At 42.6% G+C, this 15096-nt stretch overlaps 1 protein-coding gene and 1 long non-coding RNA gene across 2 annotated transcripts; both read left to right on the top strand.

Annotated features, from left to right (window-relative positions):
• The first annotated feature begins 366 nt into the window (after positions 1 to 366).
• On the top strand, positions 367 to 3680 carry LOC136434880 (uncharacterized). The gene is made up of 4 exons (XR_010755794.1): positions 367 to 549; positions 1878 to 1961; positions 2309 to 2380; positions 3606 to 3680. It is a non-coding gene; the product is annotated as an uncharacterized lncRNA (long non-coding RNA).
• Positions 3681 to 4215: 535 nt separating this feature from the next.
• Positions 4216 to 15085, top strand: LOC136435302 (uncharacterized). The gene is made up of 15 exons (XM_066428660.1): positions 4216 to 4301; positions 4585 to 4656; positions 5569 to 5640; positions 5746 to 5817; positions 6260 to 6328; positions 6430 to 6501; positions 6725 to 6832; positions 7366 to 7541; positions 8676 to 8828; positions 10481 to 10630; positions 11079 to 11135; positions 11436 to 11545; positions 13190 to 13388; positions 14349 to 14459; positions 15054 to 15085. The coding sequence occupies exons 1-15, from the start codon at positions 4216 to 4218 to the stop codon at positions 15083 to 15085; spliced, it is 1539 nt and encodes a 512-aa protein (XP_066284757.1).
• Positions 15086 to 15096: the final 11 nt, after the last annotated feature.

Below are 15096 nucleotides of genomic sequence, written 5' to 3'. Positions count from 1 at the left end.
GACTGAAAGTGTAACGTTAACTGAATTCGAAACAAATACGTGGTTTTACATACATGTTACGTTACATGTATTCTGCACACACAGGATAAATGCGTAGATGTAGATAAGAGCAACGGGACAACCACCACAATATCTTCATTTCTTGATTCTACCATAAAATGATTTAGTGGTGTTTCATTTTCAAGAGTTGGTAGAAGTAGTGGCTGTCCACCGCAGCGCTCTCAGCACCCACCCTATCCTCCAGTCAGCCTCCAGTTGATAATTGGTCCCCCTATAATAACATTGATATCGGTAAGGGTGATGGTGCTTCCTATGATACTGCTTACAGGTTCATGTACTCTCTAGTGAACCTTACGGGGCCCTTTGGCTCATTAGTATTGAGTAATTGGCAGCTGTAGGCTATACGATGCTGTGAAGGAGCCGTCTTTTTTGGACTATCTCATTGTAACATTTTTTTTTCTCTCCATGGCTCGTTTACAGGTATCTGGAGAGAGACAAGCTGGAAAATCTACCGGGTCCCCTAGGGTCTCAGCTGGCTCTACACGCCTTGTAAGTACACGCAAAATGTTGTGTTTCCAATTACCCCACCGACCCTTGCAAAACCCTGCCGACCCTAACCTTGTTTGTTCGGCCGCTGGCAAATCTTTATCTGGGAGATTAAATTCAAACAGAATTCCGGTATTTCACACTCTGTTAACTGATGGTGGCTTTGAATAGTTGAATGTGTAGTAATTTACTACTACTAGTAAACATTGTATTTCTTTGTTCTTTGAGAGAGACCGGAAGCACAGCATTTTATTAGTCCTTATCTTGGAGCTCCTTTGCCGTCAGACACTGTCACAATCATAGCCTTTGGATTGCAGGCGAATCCAATCTCTACAAATGCAGGTCAATACACATAATTCTTGACTCACGCTTCTTTGATTGTTACGATGGTATCGCACTTTGATCGTAGATTGCTTGTGATTTTCTGATTTGTTTAACTGTTCTGTGATTTATTTGATTCTAAGGGTAACATGCGCTGGCCTAATAGTCTACAAAACATGACATGCGGCAGCAAAGGTATCAAAGGATTCGCCTTTGACAAGTTGAGCAGAAACGCGACGTGCACACGTGTTTTGCAAATGTTTAAAGCATGTCAATGTTTATTTCAGTTGTTTGTTTTCCTAGCGATTCAGGAAGGTGTTACAAATATTCAAAGCAAATTTATCACATGGCTGGCGAAAAATATCCTTAACGTCGACAAAACAAACGTTACATTAAAACAAGTGAAAGGCAATTACAAACACGGTGTGTTTAAGATCTTAGATCTTATTTCAAAATCAATTAGTCTACTTCAGCCAGGAACTGAAAGTTTATACCTCCTGTACGTTTCAGGTTTAGGGTATAAATGGAAAAACAATTGCTGTGAGAAGCTGCGGATGTATCGCTATCGCGTGTCAAGTCGCGAAGGACAGTTTCAAAACCAATAATTGGAACACGTCAGCCATACTTCTCCATCTTTATTTTTTACTCGAGCGAGCAATGGTTCATACTCCATATGTTAAGTATTGCCGTGGCTATACTGCTTACAGCTTCTCTAAATCGCAGTTAGACGTAGTCAACTACACGACTTGATTTCCACCAAAGAGGAATACAAACCCCTCTCAATCTAAGGAAGTATGAGTGCTCCCTCAAATACCACAATAAACGTTCTGAATACATAAGCTGTCCTCCAATTCAAAAACTGGAATTTTAGAAAATTCCAGTGAGTCCAATTTCTTAGTTGGAGAACAGTTTATTTCTTCATAGTGTATTCTACCAACTCTACCAGCTAATATTAGTAAACGTATGAATGGTTGTATTGCTGATAGTCAACAGTGGTGCTGATTTTTCAGACACCTGTCCTTCAACTGTCTGAAGAACCTGACTCAGGTTGTTGGCGTTCTTCCGAAGGCTTCACACTCCACGCTGATCTCACTGTGAGTAAAACAGCACACCAGTGCCGTTTGCTTTTACCATCAGACAATGTGTGCTAACATCCGTGCAGTTTTATATTACAGTGTCGGGGTAAAAGTTACCTTCACTTGTATGTGTACATACTTGCTCAGACTCTTCGGGGGGGTTGTTGCAAAAAGGGCTGGTGTCTCCAGTGACTTTCCGGTGTAGATTATGAGCGAAACACTATCGTCTGATGGATGAGTAAGATATAGAAAATGTATTCTTGGTCCTAGGTAGACTAGCTATCGCAAATTTCTACCACGCTGTTATCAATCCAGGGCTAATATTTCAAAATACAAAAGGCATATCATTATCTCGTTTCCTGAAGGCACGTGGACCACAACTGCTTGAGGGCTATCCCGTCTAACTGCTTTGCAGGACTGAGCAGCTTGGTGTCCTTGTAAGTGACTAATGTGTTCTTCCTCATTTTACAGTGATATACTCTAGACCATGCAAACATGTAGCGGCATACCTCACCGTATTAACGCAATGCATTCTTCCTACGTGAATGAAGAATCTCTATACGTACAATATATGTTATAATCGTTGCTACACATTTTCTACCCAATTGAAAATTGTAGACTGTAACCCATGTCGAAGTTGTTCAGTGCTCACATACATGACATGTAGATGATAGACGAAAACGTAAGAGTGTTGCTTCCATTCTTTCACCTGAAAAGTCAGGGCTGTAAAACCATTATGTATGGACGAATGTGTTCAGCAGTATTGAATTGAAATGGGGTCGCAGGTACGTGGTGGAAAAGTAGACTAAAACTATTCAGCGAAAGGGAGTTGAATCAGCAACATGATTGCTATTATAACACTCTAGTTTTTTTTCTTTCTTTTAGAATTATGGTCATTGAATTGAACTAAGAATATATTCAATATGAAACGACGTTTGAATGCTTTGATGGTATTAACCTTCATGGGGGAGAGCTGAAATACAATGATCAGGAGGCTGATTGATATAGATTGGATGACTCACACAGGAAATTACGACTTCACAGATGGTCTTAACATCGTACATGTACAATACTAACATACTGTTTATGTACACATATCCACTGCTACATTGTACCTTGTCCTACGGATTTAGATAGCGCACTACATAATAATCTCAATGAGATATAAGCATTTATTAACATAAGATGAGGACTAAGGACAAAATGGACAAAATATGAATACGAGGATCTGAAACAATTCATGCATAGTTTTTGTACAATTGCTCGTTCACAGTGGGAAACAAACTTGAAAAAGCCCACTCATCAAAGAACAAATCACAAAAGTGGTACACGTCTAGAAACTGTTGCAGAAATGGAGGACGGAATGTACTGTGAATGCATGGTTATAAGTGCTTGAAACTGACGATTCAACTCTTTATCAATGGGAACATTTTCGACATTTAGTATTTAACTGAAGACTTCACCGAAAAACTGACTTTGGTTGTGGAGAACTATTTGAGTCAACGTTGCCCGCTGCTGCCGCGCCGCGTGCATGCGAAGCTGGTGTGTTACACCGAAGGGCGGTTATACCGGCTATACAAATACAGATACAGAGCGTTTGTTCCGAAGTTGTATGTATGTACATGTATATATTGTTGCATCGAGATCTATTCTATCTTTAAGGCACCTGAACAATAACTCAATCAGCGAGCTTCACGAAGGCAGTTTTACCGATCTCGGGAGGAGCTTGGAGATCATGTGAGTGGTTCCAGTCCTTCAGTCCTCCCGTAATCACCCGAGTATCATTACAGGTAGCTTCATGGTGTAAGGAAGCCATATATAATGACGCACGCTCGCCCTACTTAGGGGAAATGCTCAGGTGTTCCTGGAAGTAACCGAAGATTGGAAGGATAACCACAAACTTGGGATTGACGTAGTTTTCATTCTTATGAGAGACTCCTGCCGGAGGCATATCCGAAAAGGTTTGTTTTTTTGCGCTTTCAGAGGCTCAACGTTTTACTTATGAAATTCTGTCACACCTGCTAACCAGTGTGATAAGCCCCGTAGTGTGGGAGATACATTTATACTATGGCATAAACAGTTCATTAAAGGCAGCGAAATCACGAGAATTGCCTTTGTCGAAATTGCAAATTATGCAAATCGTTTGGACGAAGGTATAGTAGAACTTAAAATCGCTGATGTCTGAAAATGCAACAGTCTTTGGTTCGACTTCTGTACTCTGCAGCTACAACTCCGAAATAATTCGTGCCCCCCACAACTACTGAAATGAAACATGCTGTCTTACAGTGAACTTGCTCACAACAACATACGAAACATCACAGGGAAGATATTTCGCCAACTCCGCCGCCTTCAGGACCTGTAAGTATCACTGTGGCAATCCGTTTGATATGATGTGGTCTATATATGTACATTCACTACACATGCAAAGTTTGATCAAGAACATAATGTTACATGATTATAGTATCCTTAGATATGATGTCCTTCCATTTCGTCCTGAAAAAGCGTCTATTTATACCTAGGCAAGTGGGCCTTTTACTACTTATCTTTAGATTGCCAATTTAGTTTGTAGCTGCAGTAATCTACTGTTTCTGTGGCAACAATTACATGAAGTCCTGGTAAGTAAGTCAACATATTTTTCCAGGAAACTCGGCGATAATCAGATCAAGTACATCTCACCGGGAGCCTTCCGGTCTCAGCAGACATTGGTGTCACTGTAAGCGTCTTTTGATTATGACGACAATATCTTTGTAAAATCTACCAGTCGCATGACTGGTTTGTATTGATAATCAAGGACATTATATGTCATTGAAATAATCAAAGTAGACGACATACTACACTTTTAGATACTGACGTCACTTGGCCTTTGAATTCATCCACTTTACATACGATACAAGATAGGTACCTTGATATCTTGATTGGTGCCAAAGGTTGTTTTTCTTTTCGTGCTCAAAACCAATTCCAAAGCATGCCCCCGCGATATATGAAAACTACTTTGTTGTGCGCTATTCAACACTGCTTCCTTTCAAGTCGACTCGATTGGCGAGATCTGATGATAAGTATGTGCTGTAGGGGCACATGCCCTTCCCGGTGTTCCATATTGGGCAGTTCGGTATTATAAACACTAACGGGCGGGAAACGTCTGGGAAGATGTTGAGGTTTGTTGAGAGACCAACAAATTTGTGCTTAACTCGTCGGCCTTCATACGACGTCTGAAATGGTACACACATCATATACTAGTAGGGCACACTTTACATTAGACTAGATCACTTCAAACAGCCTGTCTCCTTCAGCACAGAATGACATATAGACAGTCAGATCATCTATTGGTTAGTCCGCTGAATATGCCTGTCCTTGGTGCTGAAAGTATGGCTACTGCCATGCCTAACTCTTGAATGACATTTTGTGTAGTGTTCCTATAGGTAGCTTTATTGTTAAGGAACTCATTCTCCTTACTACCTGTCTAACTGAATAACAAATATATGAATTACTGTGGTTAGCAATATTGCCTTGCTCACATGGACATTTCAGTTACTGTAACTGAGAGCACTAGATGGAAATGACTTCATAATTGTACTTCACACGATAGACAATACGCTGTACTCTAACACGCCATCTTTTTGTACAGTGACCTATCAAACAACAACCTGAAAACTCTGCCAGATCTGGCGTTCCAGGGCCTCTCTGCTGTTTATGACATGTAAGTATACAGTGTAGAGTACCGCTATTATGTACCTTCAATGTAACTTTTTACTATCATCTTCATGAAATAAAAAACAAAACTGAATCCGGTTTCCACTTGCAGCGCTTTAGACCGCAACCGTTTCCAGACCATCCCAATCAACAGCCTAGCGTACCTCACATCCATGAGACGCCTGTAAGTTTCCGTTCTTTTGTTCTCTTAGCTGTTACGGACGAATAACAAGACAAACATTTATATGGCATAAACAGCACACAAGTTACTCAAGCAAATGGATAAGATGGTTAACAGTCCGACATTTTAGATGGCATCCTGCATCTGTCGTCAGCGCCTGGCAGAAGAGAATCTGAGGCCCATCAGATATTCAACCAGACCTATTGATTGATATGTAATTGTGGTGAATGCGATTGTGAGACAGCTTAATTGTGTACATGTGTCTCATCGACGTACCTAAATGGCACTATGTCTATGTGATATCAAATACGACAGTGTGCTTAGACTGAGCCATTTGAAATTTTTGCCTGTGGAGTTACTGCGATGATAATTCGCTTATTCTGTGGATGAATAATTTATGGTGTGTATTGTAAACAAGACACTGTTTTTTCTCTCTTGCCCATAGGGATCTGGAATATAACAACATCTCTAGCGTGTACAGCAATCTGTCAAAACTCAAGACTATCAACTTTCTGTAAGTGTTCTCATTCCATTGCGTTTGGCACCTTTATCAATTTACAAGAAAGTGGTGTTATTTTAATCAAGATTGTGTATTGTCTTCTTTATTGTATACAGATACCTCTCTAACAACTACATCACCAGCTTCAATGAGAACGCATTGGATGACCTGCACTCCCTCCAACACCTGTAACTTGATTTTACTACTTCTCAACATTATCATCTGCACCTTTAAAGTCGATTTAACGTTGCAAGACATTTAACGCTACATATATGTAATATGAGTCTATAGTGATGTTACAATCATTTACAGCTGATGCATGAGCAATCGTAACGTAACAGTCTAAATTCTAAATTAACTGAGCGTATCACGTTGTCCTCAAGATCCATCTTACGTCTCCTCTTCCCACAGGTGGCTGAGAAACAACAAACTGCAGACATTACCGCGCAAAATCATCTCTAAGATCGGCGCCTTGACGTTCGGATCAACATTTGAGTCTGGCGTGACGCCCACGCGCAAGTAAGTGTAACGTTAAGCATGCAAAACCTGCTGTCATGAATTTGCGGTGATTAGGCAGTCGACTTTCATCCCGTTATCCTCAAACTCGACTGAGACAGTGCCGATTTTCAAAGCAGTAGCAGCAGACACAACTATTGCAAGACTAATCATAACTTCAAAAGACAGCGTACCCGGGGCGTTATCATCATCTTGTTGTAAATTAAAGTTGAAGCTGAGGTGCTTTGTGAACATTAGACTCTTTTACCACGACAGGATTGTAGATCTTATAAGCTTACAGCATCACCTTTGGTTGGTTATCGTGTCTGTGATCCGTAATAGGCAAATCGCGCCAAGAAGGCTCGAACTTTGCCCGGAAGGGCAGTATTATCTTTAAATGCAATCAGAAGTTAAGGTGACTTCTCTATCTGGTCGTGGCCTTTCCAGGTGTCAAAAGCAAAATCCATACACTGAAGCTCTGATCTATGCCAGTAGCTCATGTATAGTCAATCAGATCTGGTGTTCTGTACTAACAACGTCTAATTCCACATGAACAGTCCATTCAGCCACAACCCCTGGCTGTGCGACTGCCGGCTGGCCCCCCTGGTGATTCTGACACAGACGATGGAAAACTCCGTCTCATCTTTTGAAGACCTGGCTCTTAACTGTTCGGGCCCGCCGGAGCTGAGGGGAAGGCTCTTCGTCGACATTTCAACCACGTCTCTGAAATGTGGTGAGCATTTAGTCTATCTGTAACATAGGAAAAGAAGGGGATGTCCTAAACCGGTAGCAGCCTCACAGTTGAGCTCCTGGTTCCAAGTAGTTGTTAACTGGGAGACCTTGGCTCAAACCTGGGCAGGTCATGTCGGTTCGGGCTGCACCGGTCTTTCGGAAGGGACGTAAAATGGGGGTCCCGTGTTTGAGGAGGTGCCTCTAGCCTTTTAAAAGGGAAGGGCTAGCAACCCCTCTTTGTAAAAAGAAATACCCTGTTACTGAAACAGCAAGGGCCTGAACGAATAGGAAAAGAACGATATATTTGCGTATCTTTTCCACGAGAAATAACAAGGTCAATGCAGAAATCGTATAAGATAAGAGCTGAAAGTTACAGACATATGATTCCCACGAGAAATTAGTAACCGCAATCTATTCAGTCAGGTATATCAGAAAAGCTATTACTTGCTAATCGAAGGTATAAAATGCTTTACTGTCCGTAATTACTGCCTTAAGGCGTCGTTAAGCGTAGGTACCAACAGGACCTTAATTGTTTTATCATGATTGTAACTACAATATAGAATTTCATATATTGCAGTTTTACTGACGATTCTTTTATACAGCATTCATGGACTATTTAGTAATGTTTATTTTGACTTCTATAACGTGCTGTTGTGAACAATACATGGTGTATGTAGCAATGTAATAAGTTAAAAATTGCAGACTAAATTTTCCCTTCCACACAGACAATACCCCTGAAATGTGTCATCAAGCGCCTGGAATTATTGTCTCCGGGGAATGCTCATATTTACAACAGCGCATGCGCGAGATGCAAACAACCTCGACCTGTGTGTTGAACACGAGCAGATGTGAAGGTAGCTTGCCCGTCGTTGTTTTCTTTTCGAATCATTCTTTGTTTATCTGGTGTCGATACATATACATGTATAAAAATGTTCAGGGTAGATTTGGAAAAACATAAAAAACGTTAGCATCATCTCATTCATTTTTCAATGTAGCTCCGTGTAGGTTGGGCTCATCGTGTCTTTAGTTCCCTTTGTATTTCTACAAAACAAATAACGTTGCTATACGTGGTTTGTACACAGAGCTACACATACAGCTATTGCCACTATTATTCAATACTCCTGACATTTCCCAGTGTGTCCGCGGGACTCGTACGGCCGCCATGACACCACCACCACCTGCGAGCACTGCCCACTGTTCTCCACCAGCGAGTACGGCAGCCAGTCCGAGGACGCCTGTCAGTGTTGGGAGGGATACACGTGGAACAGAGAAACGGCCAGATGCGAAGGTACGACAACTTTGTGAGGTTAAAAAAATTGTGCGAAAGAACTAATAAGCATCATCATCCTTCGACGCGGGGTACCGGGGTCCATTGTATCAGCCATAGCTGCTGCCAGACCCTCTATGGCAATCTTAGCGTCTCTAGAGAGAGCACTTGGGTAGGTCAGTTTTCTGTAGTTTTTTTCCTCTCGGCCTCCGCAAAATTAGGGAAAAATCGCCTCTTCACTCCCTCGTAGGCAGTGACATCAAATGTAGCAAGTCGGGCACGTCTCTGCTTGAGACTGTGAGACACCATAAATGGTATTGATGGTTGTATGATAGGGTGCACTTCACTAGCACTTCACTCTAGTTACATTCCAAGATCCTCATGTCTAGAAGCTGTATTAATCACCAATGTTCTTTGTTCTTTCTGGGAAAGAGTGGGCGTTCTGAGGAGTCACACTGAGAAATGACCCTTAAAGGGAACCTTATCCCAGGGGCCAAGGCCTGCCAGGCCTGATGGTCATTTAGTTTGACCATCTCACCATATTTGGGCAAGGTCAATGGATCATCCTTTATCATCTTGTAAAGGCCCCAGGAAATACGTCATAATGACTACGTTTGAGAACAATGTACTTCTAGAAATAGATGTGTAGGCGGTACGGAAACATATGATAGGGAAATACAACTCATGTAGTTGAGTCAACAGGTCTAGTCCAGATTCAGAGGACTGAGCGAGAATACACATCAACGTCACAAAATCCCTACATGCATGTACCACCATGCAGGAGAAAGGCATCTCCACGGAACCTCATGCAAGTTTGTCGTGTATTGACAGTCTTTTGGAGCTGATAATTTGACAACCAATTTTCCCACACAGATTGTGATGACAGGCTCATGCACGTCAGTGCTTATCATGTGAACGGGCGACATCCGTGCAATGAATACACCAATTTGGTAATTCTGTGGAAGCTTATTTCATAGTGGGTTTCAACTGTAACGCTTACACTGACACTTTTCAACAACAACAAAAAACACATTTTGTTGGAGCAGCTGTCCGTGTCATACATGACGTTATAGCATGACAGGGACGGATGTATGAACAATAGAATCTGAAGCGTAGGAGTAGGAGGTAACGTTACGAGGGGAAAACTAAAAAGTCGTTTATCATACCTTAGGTTAGATTCGATTATATGGATGACATCAGCGCACGCATCGATTTCATCTGTTCCCCCATGGCTTTCGACCATACTGTAAATCATACGGAGCAGCTGCAGAATGAGTAAATAAATCAATATGCCGTCAATTTAAAAAAGATATCGGAAAACGGATATTAATGCCATGGAATGCCAAAGTCAATTCCGAAATCCAAGAAGAAGGTGATAGAACAAAAGTTGGCTCTATTGTTCTGTGTACCATACTCTGTGTGTTAAGTCATTTATTCAACCTTCCTGACCACATGATGAAGTCAATTTTTTTCCAAACTTTTTTTCATTCGCACGCTCACGTCAGTTTTTGCGTTCCCATATAATTTTTTGGCGTTCCCATATAATTTTTGATGTTATCCATATAATCGAATCAACGTGGCCTTATAGAGAAAGAGAGGAGACTTGTTTTTGTGGAGAATAACATTACTTTTGATGCTATAACTGACGATACCACCTTGTGTCTTCCCAATAGCCTGTCCCGCAGGCTTCTACAAGCCGGACGTGGGGCAGGAAGATTGCGTCATCTGTCCCGAGGGATCCTCCAGCCGCAAGGGATCTATGGAGTGCGAGTGCATGCCGGGATACACCTTCGTGGAAGATGAGCCCGTCACAACCTGTATAAGTGAGCTTGTGATTGACATTTGATACGGGGACTTACAAGTCTGTATGACAGTTGTCTATCATAGTTATAATTGACTCCGAAAGCAGACTAGAGCTAGAAAAGTGGAAGACTTTCGGTGACATCCGACATATTGCTTCCAAAATTCACGGTCTCTCAGTCCTTATGACTGGAATCAAACATATCTTGTTCCTAACTGTCAATTGATATCGTATATCATTATAATGTATAATGTTGTACTAGCCAGAAGGTTAAATGCACACAACTTTATTTGAACGTTACAAATGTTGCCGCTGGCAGTGGATATCACTACAGTGCAATGATTTATGATTGTGCCGTGGTTTTTAAATTTGTACCGCGTTTATTTCATTGTTATGTATCGGTAAATATAACATGCGTGAAGTTACTATTTCATATCATGTTCTTTTACTAATTAGATCTTTCTTGACAGTGGCGACTGTTTCTCCCAGTGTGCTGGTCTTGACAATTCGGAACGATGAGGAATCAGGTGACGAATGTTGTTTTCATCATTCATTAGGCTGGGCACCTTAACAGGGAGTGGTACTTAACAGGAGAAGGATAACATAGCCCACGTCATGTGCAGCGAAAAAGGCATAACATGCATAACATACATGTACATAACTACGATAGAAATATACAATCCAAACAGTTCATGTAAATCGTCGAACAGGGGCCGAGCCTGACATATCTGAACCGTGGGGAAACCGCTGATGCTAGTTAGGGACACGCTACTGCCAGAGTTTACTATAACCTAAAGTTAACCCTCTTCTGCCCCGTGTGCGTGTAGATCAGCTGCTAGCAGTGGGGATGGGGACCTTCCTCACCATCACCTTCATCGTGCTGGTGATCGGCGCGCTCATCAAACGCTGCTCAAAAGGACAGAGGAACATAGACGAGGTACTTGACGCTGATCCAACAGAAAACTAATACTTCTGTTGTGCGACAGTGGCACTGTGTAGTAGTGGGGGGGATTAATAAAGTTTGGTCTCAAAGTCTGTTAAACATCTCACGTCTTGCCAGAATCAGTAAAGCTTTTAGCAAGCTTTTAACCCACAACCCCATGCGCAAAATAGCCATTTAGTACATGTATTTTTGCTTGAAAGCCATTTCAGTGCGCATTGGATTATAAGTAGAAAGCTGGGTCTCCATCTTCGTTATCGTTTCTGTCTCAGCCGACGACTGAACTTCGTTAAGTTGCAACGATGATTGCACTCTCATAAAAATCACAGCGTTACCTAACGCCACAGAGGCACATCATTCATCATTGACCGAATGAAGTTCAAAGGGCGTATTTTCCGCCGCCGATGCCTGGTAGCCCGGCATGACCTACGGTTGCAGAAGAGCTTGAATGAAACGATGTAATTTTTTGACCTGACATCAGGGCTGTGCTAACAAACACGGCCACTGCAGTATATGGATGAATGGATGGATGCATGGATGGATGGATGATCTCTGGGTTGCCCTTAGACGATGACTCATCCTTGCGGTCGTTAAGGTCCCTGCTAACTTTTGAAGTTCGCAACGTTCAAGTGCAGTTGGGTTCAGCGTGGGGTAAATTCATACTAACTTACCTCACATAAAACCTAGATTAGAGGCAGTACATGAATGGATAACTGAATGAATGAACGCATTTCCGTGTACCAGGTGGCCCTTTTGGGTCAAGAGACCGTGACCTTACAGTCGCTCTGCTCCCACTCACAATCCAACTTCACGACTCATCTTGCATAATGGCTCGGTGAGAAATGTAGACTTACCTGAACATCCATGGGGATTGCTGCAATCGTTAACCTCGCACGAGTGAGGACATTGAAGTGCAAGCACGAGTGAATAACCGACTTACGGGTGTACCTGATCCTAGTGACCCTTCTGGGTCACTAGACGACATAGTCACCCTCAAAGTCGTTCTGGTCTCTGCTAACCACTGAACTGCGCTCCCTTAAAGCTGAAGAAAGATGCCGGCAAAACGTACGTTCTGTTTGTTTGATTTGTTTGTACCGTTCAGGAGAAGCTCAAAATGACCTGCAGGCCTCTTTTTAATGAGGCCATGAGGGAGGAGGTTATGGCCGTTTAAAGCTTGATGCTTTCTCTAGTTGAAGCTTAGGTAAAACTTAGGTCATCATCGGCGTGTATGTGTAAGTCCAACAGGCGGATTGGTCCTGTTTCCGACGTCCCCCGGGTACGTTGTACAGGCGTGGCAAATCCTTGTGCAATCTTGTATATTATGTACTTTAGCTACTTTATATATATATATATACTTTATTCACCCCATTATTTTAGCTATCATTCAATCAGTAAGTAGCTAGTCTACTCGGAGTACAAAAAAATATCATATACAATTGAAATAAAAACTACATAGAAATTGTTACAGCTATTTACACTACATTCAAATTCACTAACTTCTATACATGTGACATAGAATCTCCTGTCTAAACCTGTCCTGAATCCGATGCCGCCTACTTTTCCACACAGATATGGATCTGTTCATGGACGTCATTTTCATGGCGTTTTACTGATAACGCAACGTTGCTTCTTTTGCCACAGATGTCTCTGAACTCCTTGCGTTCAGACTTCCCGTCCCAACTGACGGACACGGTGTACTTGAAATGGGAGTTCCCCATCAGGAAGCTGAACTTCGGCAAAGTTGTCGGACAGGGTGCGTTCGGTAAGGTGTACCACGCCATCGCTCACGACATCGACGGGAAACCAGGACCTGTTCCAGTCGCCGTCAAGACACTCAAAGGTGTTTCTCAATTTTTCAGAACATTCTTTGAGAAAATATAGCACGACGTAAAATGCAGTTGAGAGCACATACGTAAAGGCAATGTACATGCAAGAGCCAGTTACATGGCAAAAGGTATCAACTGTAGGCTGTTGACTGAATGTGAGTCATGAATACGATGAAATCAAATGCTTTAAGTACATTTCTTGTATTCTCTAGCTGATACGTGTCACTAGTTGGTTGGATGGAGTTGCCTATGTAATAATGTTGCAAGAAAATCAAGTATCTTGTTGCACCTGTCCGTCGGAATATTCACATGCCCAGTCGTGTTTTGCAAACCGACTCATTGAATTTGCTGGCGGTGGATTAGGCCAGTCTTTTTTTTAGAAATGGCGCCTTAGCCCTTTGGCGTCGAATCAATATGCGCACCGCCCACAAGTAACGATCACTGATGATAGACATGCTTCTGGTGGCAGTTACGGCAGTATCCTCGTGTCTCTCTGTCCCTTTAAGCGTACTTCAATGAATGGCGCTAATGCCGCGGCGCCCCGTTTATACAATCAATGTCCTGATCCCCTGTAGTGTGAACTAATCACCAAAGGACCAGAAACATCGTGCCAACTTCGTTTCAAGGCCACTTTTGGAGCTAAACGCTGGTGAGGGAGTTACAAATTTAAAGGTCACCAAACGCACGCTTTTGATTAAGATCTGCATGTATCGTGTATCTTATCTTGTTGCTGTTGTTGTTCACAATGGAGTGCCTAGCTATAGTGACACATAGGTCCGCAGGTTTCCTCGATGTTTCTGTAGCAAGGTGTGTGTGTGTTCGTGCGTGTGTGTGTGTGCGTGCGTGCGTGTGTGTGTGTGTGCGTGTGTGTGTGTGTATGTGCGTGTGTGTGTGTTATCTTTCTAAAAGTTCTAATCAGATGCCTCAAACCTAACCGTCTTCCAATCTGCCTGTTTCCATGATGCCTGAGCCAGACGGCGCCACGCTAGAGGAGAGGGATATCTTACAGAAGGAGCTCGACCAGCTCATCTACGTCGGCAGCCATCCCAACGTCATCAGACTGCTGGGAGCATGCAGCAGGAGGGGTAGGCAAAACGCACCTCAAATCGTTACTTACCTAAAGTACCTATAGTCATGGATCAAAGCCCCTCAACAGGCTATAATCGTTAACAATCTACGTACATCGTCAGCATATAGCACTGGCTCCAGCTTGTCATGTAGTTGTTGAAAACGTGGGTCGGTGCTTTCAGAGGCATCCACCTCAACGTCATCAGATATGCTGCCGGGAGTATGCAGCAGAAGTGGAAGGCAAAACGCACCTCAAGTTTCTAAGTGCCTGAAGTACGGAAAATCTGCGTACATCGTTACCATATAGCACTTGCTCCGGTTTTGTAGCCGTTGCTATCAGAGGCATTAGTCTGAGAGCTCAAGAAAGCAGAATGATTGCTATCCTGACGTCTAGGTGATTGGGAAAAATCTCTGGTGACCCTTGTCAGCTTTAAAAAGTGTAGCTTCCAAAGGTCAACCTATCGCTGCCGGGTAGTGTGCTAGAATACATAATGGTAACGCAACTACTTCACTTATTTCGTGTCCCTCTTGAGCACTGGGTGGGGAATCTGGACTTTGTAGCATTGTTAGATAAGTAGCTTTTAACTGAGCAGTGTGTCCGAGAATCCCAGAAAGCGTGCCGAAGAGAACTGAGCGCTGCTAACCACATGTGCC

The sequence above is a fragment of the Branchiostoma lanceolatum genome, chromosome 5 (genome assembly GCF_035083965.1).
Source record: "Branchiostoma lanceolatum isolate klBraLanc5 chromosome 5, klBraLanc5.hap2, whole genome shotgun sequence".
NCBI classification, from domain to species: Eukaryota; Metazoa; Chordata; class Leptocardii; order Amphioxiformes; family Branchiostomatidae; genus Branchiostoma; species Branchiostoma lanceolatum.
Note: the sequence above shows the minus strand (reverse complement) of the source record. Positions and strands in the feature narration are given on the sequence as shown.

Excerpts from the sequence above, each read along its gene's own strand:
- LOC136435302 (XM_066428660.1), top strand. The coding sequence starts at position 4,216 with ATGCTGTCTTACAGTGAACTTGCTCACAACAACATACGAAACATCACA. Across the intron at positions 5,641-5,745 it reads CTCTCTGCTGTTTATGACAT|CGCTTTAGACCGCAACCGTT; the intron begins GTAAGTATACAG and ends TTCCACTTGCAG. Across the intron at positions 8,829-10,480 it reads AGAAACGGCCAGATGCGAAG|CCTGTCCCGCAGGCTTCTAC; the intron begins GTACGACAACTT and ends TCTTCCCAATAG.